At 38.6% G+C, this 11,754-nt stretch overlaps 1 protein-coding gene across 2 annotated transcripts in view; it reads right to left on the minus strand.

The window, feature by feature from the left end:
- LOC132397709 (cytokine receptor common subunit gamma-like) overlaps positions 1-9,652 on the minus strand; it is a 56,255-nt gene extending 46,603 nt beyond the window's left edge. For both annotated transcript variants that reach the window (XM_059976481.1, XM_059976480.1), the window contains exons 1-2: positions 9,517-9,652; positions 3,378-3,465 (exon numbers count right to left, since the gene is read on the minus strand). In XM_059976481.1, coding sequence (XP_059832464.1) covers positions 3,378-3,465; positions 9,517-9,619 — 191 coding nt within the window. In that variant the 5' untranslated portion in view covers positions 9,620-9,652. The remainder of the gene's footprint in view (positions 1-3,377; positions 3,466-9,516) is intronic.
- Between the last annotated feature and the right edge of the window lie 2,102 nt (positions 9,653-11,754).

Genomic DNA, 11,754 nt, shown 5'->3' on the forward strand with positions numbered 1-11,754 from the left:
ATCAACTCTTCTAGAAATGACACACTTACATATGTAGTAGAATATACACTCAGTGGCCACATTATTAGGTAATTCCTGTATGTATTTAGTGTACGTTTGTGTTCTTCTGCTGCTGTAGTCCATCCATTTCAACATTCAATGTGTTGTTCATTTAGAGATGCTCTTCTGCACACCACTGTTGTAACACATGCTTATTTGAGTTACTGTTCCCTTCCTGTCAACTTGAACCAATCTCTTCCATTAACAAGGCACTTTTACCCACAGTACTGCTGCTCACTGGGTGTTTTGTGCACAAAAATCCCAGGAGATCAGCCTTTCCTGAGACATTCAAACCATCCCATCTGGCCTCAACAATCATTCCATGGTCAAAGTCAGTTATATCACATTTCCACATTCTGATCATTGGTCACAAGCTTTTTAACCATGTCTGCATACTTTTATGGGTTGATTTGCTGCCAGATAGCTGGCTGATTAGATGCTTACATTAATGAGCAGGTGTGCAGATGTATCTAATAAAGTGGCCACAGAGTTTATATATTTACTGAGACAAATGTTCTTGCACTAAGACCTCAAAAGTTGAAGTCAGATTTTGAGAAGATAAAGGTGGATTTAATTAAACATGAAAACCAGCAATGAGAGGGTTAACCAATCTCTCCTATTCTGTACTTTGAAAAATATGTCCGGCTTTCAAAAACTTCACCTCAAAGTATTTGGAAGCAATTGTGTTGTTGTTTGTTCAACTATCTATCATCTTTCTGCCAATAAATAATGATAACTTTTTAACTGTGAAATGATATATAGAAGAAACTAATTCTTAAGGGCATGGCGCTCTGAGCCTGAAGAGATTGGGAGATAACGGCACTGTGGGATGGGAAACAGAAGAAAGGTTTGGTAGGTCAATACTCTGATGCATTCACGAAGAGGCATTTTTTTAACCAGCTAAATGTTGAATAGTGATTAAGGTCTGTCTCGTAGCGAGAGGAATTTTCCATTCTATACCACTGCATAAACAACAATTTCACGATTCTCCCAATTGAAATCAATATCTCTTTAGTTACTGTTAGGTTTCATGTATGTTTGAACAAAGTATTTTTATGGCAGAAATTACCTTCATTTAATGTTGGAGGGTTCTTTAACCACATGCAAAATTTTCCAGCCGTGCACTGTTTTAAATGACACAGCAAATTTAGTATGATGGAGATTTTGCATTATTTTGAGCAAAACATTAATTTAAACAACTGATGGAAGACACACTCACTGGTCCATTTCACTTAAAAGGCAAAGATTTCAGTGGTTTTAGTGTCTGTTGCTACAGCATTCATTTCCCCCATATGCATCTTCTAGATTTCAAAATAAAGCTTTTAATTCTCATGGTACTTTGGTGGTCTTTACAGTAATACTTTGGATTACAAAGGTGAAATAAGAGGATAGCAGGTCAATTCAGCAAAAGAAAATTTTAGGAACTACACCAGAAAATTAGCTCTTCAGTCAAAGATTTGCTTCTGCATGGGCTGGCTGAGATAGAGCTGAAGTAAGAAGAAAATGAATATTGAAGAGTCAGAATTTTACAGCGATCCTGAGTATCAGCTTAGATGAAGGGTGGGATGGTAATGTAACGGTTACCGTATCGCTTTACACCACTAGCAGTACGATCAGGGTTCAATTCCCACTACTGAATGTAAGTTCTCTGCTAGTCCAAATGAGTTGCCTCCAAGTGCTCTGGTTTCCTCCCATTTTCCAAATATGTATGGGTTAGGGTTATTAAGTTATTGGCATGCTATGCAGATGGCTGTCCCGGCACGCTGTCAATGCAAACAAAGCTTTTCACTTTACGTTTCAATGTTTCGATGTACGTGTAAGAAATAAAGCTAAAACTAAGCTAATCTCTTTCGTCTGTTTTAAATGTTCCCACCGTAGCTGGTGCCTTATTGACATACACTCTTACCTTGGTCCTGGAGCCTAAAACATTTGACTTTTGTTGTACCATTTCCTGAGTCACTGGATCCATTTATGAAAACAAAAATTTTTGAACTGTATAATGTCAGTGGCCAAGAAATGGCATCCAATGTTACAGCCACCCTGCTGAATGTAGTTCTTACATTCCTGTGCTGGGTTTAAGGCATACCATTAAGAAGTGAAAAATAGATACTATTTAATTTTTATCAAATATTCTCAAAGGAAGATGTCATTGTTGAAATGTTACTCAGTAACACTGTGCTTTCAAATTCTTCATTGTTAGACAAGAGAAAAAACTTCATCACTTTGGTCACACTAAAGGTGCATTTTGTCTTGTGACATTACTTCCTGATGGCTGCAAACTTTTGAAACGAAGAGGTAGATCATGCTTCAAGCAGTAGTGCAAAATGATACAAGTCAGAAGGTGAAGGAATTTCGAGACACTGTGTTTGTTGGTTACCTTGTTGAGTAACTCTAGAAGTGCTTCTGATTCAAGTCTGAGAGTTTGCCAGGCAAATCTAGAAAGCAGTTTAGAGTCAGGAACAATCGTGTGCAATCAGGTGCATGCACAGACAAGACTAGGTAAAGACATTATGTTTCCCTTCTTGAAGAAGATTTCTGAAGCAGCTGAGTTTATGTAGCATTCTTTGACCTCAGTGCTTGGCGGAGTAACACATGATGATGATTGATTTGTTGTGAAATCACTTTAGAAGAATTAAATACTTTGAACATAAGACGTTAAGACACAGGAGCAGAATTAGGCCATTCAGCCCACCAAGTCTGCTCCGCCAATCCATCATGGCTGGCTATTATCTCTTTCAACCCCAATATCCCACCTTTTCCCCGTATCTTTTGATACCCCTTCTAATCAAGAGCTTATCAACCTCTGGTTTAAATATATCCAATGACTTCACCTCTATAACTGTCCATGGCAATGAATTTCACAGATTCATCTTCCTCTAGCCAAAGAAATTCCTCCTCATGTCTGTTCTAAAGGGATATTCTGATATTCTGAGGCTGTGCCCTTTAATCCTAGACTTCCCTGCTCGTCTCCACATCCACTCTGTCTCAGCCTTACAATATTTGATAGGGTTCAATGGGATCCCTCATATTCTTCTAATACTTCAGTGAATGCAGATCCACAACAATCAAACACCCCCCCCCCAGTTATTAACCCTTTCATTCCTGGGATCATTCTTGTGAACTTTCTCTGGACCCTCTCCTTTGGAATTGAATTAAAGTAATATTTAACCCTAAATATCTGATATTTTGCTATTGATCTTTCTGCTCCAAGTATCTTAGATGTAAAAAAAAACAAGAAGGTGAGCAGGGTTAAACAATAATATATGAATAAATTCTTAATATTAAAACTTAAAGAAGTACAGGAGTCCCAAATAGTTGTATCTGACCAGCAGACTCACCAGTAATACAGGGTACAATTTGTTTCCCCTTCACTGTGTTTCCATGTACACTCCATGAATTCCTCATTGTAGACAATGCAATTTATATCTACAGGAAGAGTGGGAGACAGGATTACATGTTGTAGTTCATCAAGATGTTTATTAGGTGCCCACCATACCAGAGCAATGAAAAAATATAATATTGGTGAAAGTTAGAGATATTAGGTAGATATCTGCCTGTGGCAGATAGGAAAGCAGAAGAATAAACAAAAGTGATGGTTTAAGTTAAAAGAGGCAGATACAGTGACTCATTTCAGCCTTTAGGACTTACTGTTGAGTTCAGAATTCTTTAAGTGATGACTTAGCTATTTCCGTTTACCTCAATGTTTTGTTTTCTCATTCTACAACCATGAAAGAGTTAAGTTCATAGATTAACATCCAGATGCCCTGCCATTTCACCCAGAGACACGAGATGGAATCCTACCATCTCGCTGGGCATTTTAAATTTCGGTAATTAAATATATTTGGAAATAAAAGCTAAGATCAGTGAGAATCCTTCAAGATAATTGATCAGTTTAACAGCCTATCTTGGAGAAAGCCTGCCTTTCCCCTTCTTGCTTTCGACCCTCCAAAGGAGTTGACTTTTAACAGCCCTCTGGAGATTCCCTAGCAAGCCATTCATTTGATTGAACAGTTCAAGCTTAGCATTAAGTATTTGTCTTGTCAGCAACAATCACATCCTGTGAACGAATTAAAGAAATCTTCTTTCATTTTGCACGTACACCTTACACTTCACTTAATGTCTTGGGAACTGTTCTCAATAACAGATATTGGATGCCAGCATTGTGGAACTAATACTTACAAAGTGGAATTTTTTTTAAAATTTTGCCAAACTTCTATAGTAGTATGGTGGAGAATATATTGACTGGCTGCATCACTGCCTGGTACAGAAACACCAGTGCTGTTGAATGGAAAACTCTACAAACAAGCCCTTCCAACCATTGGGCACTTGTACATGGTGTATTTTCGCAGGGCTGCAGTATCCACCATTGGGGACTTCTACCACCCAGGCTCGTTTCTTACTGCTGCCATCAGGAAGAAGGTACAGGAGCCTCAGGACTCACACCATCTGGTTATTACTCCTCCACCATCAAGCTCCTGAACCAAAGGTGAAAACAATTCAAGTTCATTTACCCCATCAAATGAACTGTTCCCACAACCTATGAACTCACTTTCAAGGACTCTTCATCTCATGTTTTCAATATATTTTGGTTATTTATTATTATTAGTAGTAATATTTCTTTAATTATTTATGCATTTCACAGTCTGTTGCCTTTTGCACATATGTTGTCCACCCTGTTGGTGGGGTCTATCATTGAACCTATTATGGTTATTGGATTTTTTGAGTATGCCCATAAGAAAATGAATCTCAGGGTTGAATATGGTGATATATATGTACAGTACTTTGATAATAAATTTACTTGAACTTTGAACTTTTTGAACTTTGATTTCTCCTACAGTCTTTTTCTTGATCAAATCAAAGGAGCAGATGAAGCAATCTCTTTTCCTGTATGTTTTTCATACCCTGAGAGGGGAAAATACAATTTTCATGAAAAGATTGCCAGCAATTTGATTCTATTCTTCTAGGACTGGCATTCAAGCAAAGAATTAATCATGTTCACTCAGAATGCAGAAGGAAATTAGAGATTAAGGTAAAAGAACCCTTGGGGTAAGTGATCATAATATGATCAAATTTGAAATTTGAGAAGGAGACACTAAAGTCAGATGTATCAGTATTACAGTAGGGTAAAGGGAATTACAGAGACATGAGGAAGAAGCTGGCCAACATTGGAAAAGAACACTGGCAGGGATGATGGCAGAGCAGCACTGGCTGGAATTTCAGGAAGCAATTTGGAAGGCACAGGATACTGAGCAATTATTTTGCATCGGCCTTCACTGTGGAGGGCACTAGCAATATGGTGGAAGTGTGAGATGTCAGAGGTCAGGAAGGGTGTGAAGGGAGAAAGTTCTTGGGAAACTGAAAGGTCTGAAGGTAGAGAAGTCATCTGGACCAAATGGTGTACATCCCAGGGTTATGAAGGAGGTGGCTGAAGAGACTGTGGAGGCATTAGTAATGACCTTTTAAGCATCACTAGATTCTGGAATGGTTCCACAAGACTGGAAAATTTCAAATGTCACTTCACACCTCAAGAAGGGAGAGAGGCAGAAAAAGGAAACTATAGGCCAGTTAGTCTGACCTCAGAGGTTGGGAAGATGTTGTAGTCAATTATTAAGGATGTGACTTTGGGGTACCTGGAGGCACATAAGAAAATAGACCATAGGGAATAAAATAGACCATAGTCAGCATGGTTTCCTCAAGGGAAAAATCTTGCCTGAAAAATCTGTTGGAATTCTTTGAAGAAGTAACAAGCAGGATAGATAAAGGAGAATCAGTTGATGGTATGTACTGGATTTTCAAAAGGCCTTTTACAGGGTGCCACACATGAGCCTGCTTAACAGGCTGCAAGCCCATGGTATAACAGGAAAGATTCAAGCTTAGATAAAGTAATGGCTGATTGGCAGGAGGCAAAGAATGGGAATAAAGGGAGTCTTTTCTGATTGGCTGATGGTGACTAGAGCTGTTCCACAGTGGTCTGTGATGGGACCGATTCTTTATACGTTCTATGTCAATGATTTGGATGTTGGAATTGATGGCTTTGTTCCAAAGTTTGCAGATGATATGAAAATAGGTGGAGGTGCAGGTAGTTTTGAGGAAATAGGGGGGCTACAGAAAGACTTCAACAGATTAGGTGAACGTGCAATGAAGTGACAGATGGAATACAGTGTCAGGAAGTGTATGGTCATACACTTTGGTAGGAGAAATGAAATGGTTGACTATTTTCTAAATAGAGCAAAGATACAAATATCTAAGGTGATCAGGGATGTTGGAGTCTTTGTGCAGGATTCCTGAAAGGTAAGTTTGCAGGTTGAGTCTGAGGTGAGGAAGGCAAATGTGGTTGGTATTCATTTCAAGAGGACTAGAATATAAAAGCAAGGATGTAATGTTGAGACTTTATAAAGCACTGGTGAGGCCTCATTTGGAGTATTGTGAGCAGTTTTGGGCCCTTTATCTAAGAAAGGATGTGCTGAAGCTGAAGCGGGTTCAACAGAGATTCATGAATTTGATTCTAGGTTTAAACGGCTCATCATATGAAAATCATTTGATGGCTCTGGCCCTGTATGCACTGGAATTCAGAAGACTGAGTGATGACCTAATTGAAACCTATCCAATGATGAAAGGTCTTGATAGAGTGGATGAGGAACCACTCCAGAGTCCTCTGGGTGTGGGGCAAGTCTAAGACCAGAGGACACAGCCTCAGAATAAAGGTGTATTCTTTTAGAATGATGAGGGACTTCTTTAGCCAGAGAGTGGTGAATCTGTGGAATTTGCTGTGGAGACCAAATCTTTATGTATATTTAAGACAGAGGTTGATAGTTTCTTGATTGTTCAGGATATGAAGGGATAAGAAGGCAGGGTGTTGAGGCTGAGTGGAAATGTGGATCAGCCATGCTGAAATGGTAGAGCAGACTCGATGGGCCAAATGGCCTAATTCTGCTCCCATATCTTATGGCAAGAGATTTCCATAAGATCATTAGAGCAGTTCAGTTTAACGTACAGCTCTTGCAATCAATGTGATGATGAAAGCATTTGATTAGAACGTGTAATGAACCAGACATGTAAGGAAGCAGGACTTTAGGTAAACATGAAACCACTGAACAAACAGATGTAAAACACGGGGAACCACTGGTTTAGAAAGAAATACCACTTTTTCACTTCCTGTGGAAGCAATCACTCAACTCATGATTCACAATTAAATCGACATCAGTGTTTAAAATTATTGGTTTACAGGACCCAAACTGGATAAATCTGTGACTCATTTATAAACTTTATGATGTGAAATAACTCAACATGTACAACTTTGTACTATTGTCATTATTCAGTAATGATATTAATATACAGATGACCAAAGTTAGTTATAGAGTATGGAATGAATAGCTACACAATATTGTTTCTGTTACATGGAATTGGGACTTCATAGATCTGATTGTAGACAAAAGTCATTATAATGTTAACCTAAATCCCAAATATCCAATATTATTATGCGCAATGTTTCATGTAGTCTCTCCAGTTTGATTCAAACTTGGGTTCACTCATGTCACGAGGTGGGGACAAGGGTACTGGGAGAGGACCCACAAGCAGGACACAAACACGTTTTTCTTAGGTACAATAAAATAGCGTTTATTACTCGCTACACAGAAGATCGGGAAATCAAGGAGGACAAACAGGAACGCAGACCTTGGACTTGGACCTTGGGGATTGGGACCACCACGGCCCTTGGACTTGGAAACTGGGACCTTGATTCACCACTGCCAGACACTTGGATACCATGGATTGCTGCAGCCAGAAACGTAGACACCAAAACACAGGACAAGGAATCTTGAACTAGGCCTCCTCTTTCAGACTCAGGCACCGAGCCAGGACTTTTCGAAGGGTAGACATGGACAAGGGGCATGAACGTCAAGTCAGGACTCCGCCTTCATCTCACCCCTGGTAGATTGACCTTGCCCGGACCCACTCTGGCGATGGAAGGCGAATTGCTGGTACTCCGATGCGGGCTGGATCACTCTGGCTTGTCGTAGTGGCGGCGGCTTGTAAAGGTTTCTTTAACGCTCTCAGAGCAAACGGCTAAAGCCAGGGGCTTATAAGCTGCCAGTTCGGGTCAAGGGTAGATTACCTTGATTGCCAGCTCAAGGGACGCGTGAAACGGAATTAGAAGGGAACAAGGAGTCAATGGTCCGGATCACAACCTAACTAAATTTAAAGAGAAACCGATCCGGACCATGACAACTCATGGACCCATTACTTTACATATAAACCATTTGAGCCAAGTCTATACTTAATCCACATGTACCTATTATTCTATATTTAAGCCATCAGGATCCCATGATAAAACAAGCCGGGCAGCATCTAATCAATGGATTACAAATATTCCAATAACACAGAACTGATCAACTGAGAAACTGTCACTTGAGGCTAAACGCAAAACTTTTGCTGTAATCTCATGTGATAATAAGCTCTTGTGATTATATTAATGATTAAATAGAAACAAAGCTACAATTATTGTTCAGCAATGAATATCAAAAGATACACTGAAATTTCTAATCCATAAAAACAAAGTTGCTGAAAGATTTAACTGTTTCCTTTAATTGCAGGCAGGGAATCATTTCTTTCCTATTTGGCTTTATCAGGTACCTCCTGTATCTAATAAAGTGGCCTCTGAACATATGTTCGTGGTCTTATACTGCCTATCCACTTCAAGGTTTTGACATGTTGTGCATTCAGAGATACTCTTCTGCACACACACAAATATAGTTATTTGAATTGCTCTTGCCTTACTGTTACCTTGAACCAGTCTGGCTATTCTCCTCAACTGCTCTCATTTACAAGGCATTTTCAACCACAGAACTGCAGCTAACTGGATGTTTTTTGGTTTCTCGCACCATTCTCTGTAAACTCCAGCGATTACTGTGCATATAAATCAGCAGTTCCTGAGATACTCAAACCATCCCATCTGGCACGAACAATCATTCCACGGTCAAAGGCATTTAGATCACACTTCTTTCCTATTCTTGTGCTTGTTTGAACAACAACTGAATCTTTTGATCATGTCTGCAGGGTTTTCAGCATTGAGTTTCTACCATGACTGTCCGATTAGATATTTGCATTAACAAGCAATAAAGTGAGCACTGAGTGTAGTTACAAGCAATAGATTACAATATAATCAACTGTATTATCATGAGGAATGAATTCAAGATTATGTAATTCTTTGTAAGTTTTGACGACATTGAAATTTTTAAAAACTTTTCTCCTTAGGTAAGAAGCAAAACTGTGTGAAAGTCTAAAGCAAGGAGCAAAATTTATCTTTAGTTTTGGCCAAAAGAAGTGATCAATTACTGTTTCAGGTACAAACGATCCTTTGTCTGAATGTTTAAGAAGTCAGCTAGTTGTGTGCTGTGTTGACCAGGTCAGATTTCTTCTTTCCTGTCAAAAAGTGGGTTAAATACACAAGAAAATTGTCAAAAAAAAAGAATTGCTCACCTGATAACAATGCTCTTGGTTCCACATTGTGTAAAATCATTACTGAGAGAAGAAAAAAGATCTTCTGCCACTTTTGAGTTTTCCATAAGCATTCCGCTCCCATTCTGAAGCTGTTTTTATCTTAACGAAATGTTTCTTTCATAGGTCAGTGGCCTTATGTTGTTTTTTGTTTCATAATATCTTCTTCCCCTTTCAATATAACTCATGGTTCTGCTGACTTGGAAAATTTTGTTTCTTTAGAATCTGAATTGGAATCAGATTTATTATCACTGATGAATGATGCAAAATATGTTGTTTTGCAGCAACAGTGTACTGTAAAGACAAAAAAATCTACAAATTACAAAAGTTAATACATTCAGTGGCCACTATATTAGATACCTCCTGTACCTAGTAAAGTGGCCACTAGGTTTATGTTCATGGTCTTCTGCTGTTGTAGCCTATCCACTTCAAGGTTCAACGTGACGTGCACTCATTGATGCTCTTATGCACACTACTGTGGTAACACATAGCTATTTGACTTACTGCCACCTTCATGTCAGCCTGAACCAGTCTATCCATTCCCCTCTGAGCTCTCTCATAAATAAGACATTCTCACCTAGAGAACTGTCACTCACTGGATGGTTTTTGTTTTTCTCACCAATCTCTGTAAGCTTTAGAGAGTGCTGTGCATGAAAATCCCAGGACATACTCAAATCACCCCATCTGGCACCAACAATTATCCCATGATCAAAGTTGCTTAAATCACATTTCTTTCTCATTCTGTTGTTTGAACAACATCTGAACCTCTTGACCATGTCTGCATGCTTTTGTGCATTGAGTTGCTGCCACATGATTGGCTGATTACATATTTGCATTAATGAGCAGGTGTACAGGTGTACCTATTAAAGCAGGGAGAATGAGGGAGGGAATCTCTTTGAAACCTATTGAATACTGAAAGGCCTGGAGAGAGTGGATGTGGGGAGGTTGTTTCTTATAGTGGGAGACTAGGACCAGAGGGTACAGCCTTAAAGTACAAAGATGTTCCTTTAGAACAGAGATGAGGAGGGATTTTGGTTTTGGTAGCCAAATCAATGGCTACAGTTGAAGCAAAGATTGATATGTTCCTGATTAGTAAGGGCATCAAATATTACTGGCAGAAAGCATGGGAACGGCTTTGAGAGAGATAATAAATCAGCCATGATGATGATAATAAGGGTCAGACTCGATGAGCTGAATGGCCCATTCTGCTCCTGTGTTTTATGGTCTTATGATTTTACAATTGGTAAAATTACCAACCTGATCTTTATAAGCCTACAGATAACTTTACTACAAAAATCACTTCAAGGAATTCTTCCTTCTTCATTTACAAATAAGATAATTGCAGAAAGATTCAGTTGAGCTGATTCTCCACGTGCACAGTGGTTCATTTCAGTTTCACTTTATTAATTCCCTTTTTTCTTACATGAATTAAGAGCAACTTCCAGTAAACTCCCGAACATTTGTTCAACCTGATCTTGGTCAGAATAATTTAGTGCTGAGCTTCCTGAGAAAAGAGAAGTCATCTGAATGTGGGAAAAGTTACACATGACATCCCTTCAATCATCAGATTGGCCAGTTATTTACTGTCAGCGCTGATGGTTCTATGAAATTCACACAAAGGATAAATTAAAAGTGTATTTTCAAAGTTCAAAGTAAATTTTATTATCAAAATATGTGTACGTCAACAAATACTTTCCTGAGATTCATTTTCTTGCAGGCATTCATAGCAGAACAAGTACAATAGAATCAATAAAAACCTAAAGATAAATGAAAAACAGTACAAGTACAAAAATTAGCAAGTAATAATAACTTCACTAAACTTCACTTGCCCTGTCACCGAACTGTTCCCACAACCTACACACTCACTTTCAAGGACACTTCATCTCATCTTGACATTTATTGCATATTTATTTATACATTGTTATTTCTTTGCTTTCTTTTTCTTTTTGTATTTGTACACCTTGTTGTCCTTGCACATTGGCTGTTTGTCCTGTTGGGTGAGGTCTTTCATTCGATTCTATTGTGTTTCTTGTATTTGCTGTGAATGCTCACAAGAAAATAAATTTTAGGGTTATATATGATTAAAGGTACTGCATGTACTTAGATAGTAAATTTATTTTGAACTTTAGTAAAGAAATAAGTGAGTAGATAAAACTGAGAACATGAGTTGTAGAATCCTCGAGAGTCCAAAGGTTGTGCTCAATAACCAGATCAGGTTGT

The sequence above is a fragment of the Hypanus sabinus genome, chromosome 8 (assembly GCF_030144855.1).
Source record: "Hypanus sabinus isolate sHypSab1 chromosome 8, sHypSab1.hap1, whole genome shotgun sequence".
Lineage (NCBI taxonomy): Eukaryota > Metazoa > Chordata > Chondrichthyes > Myliobatiformes > Dasyatidae > Hypanus > Hypanus sabinus.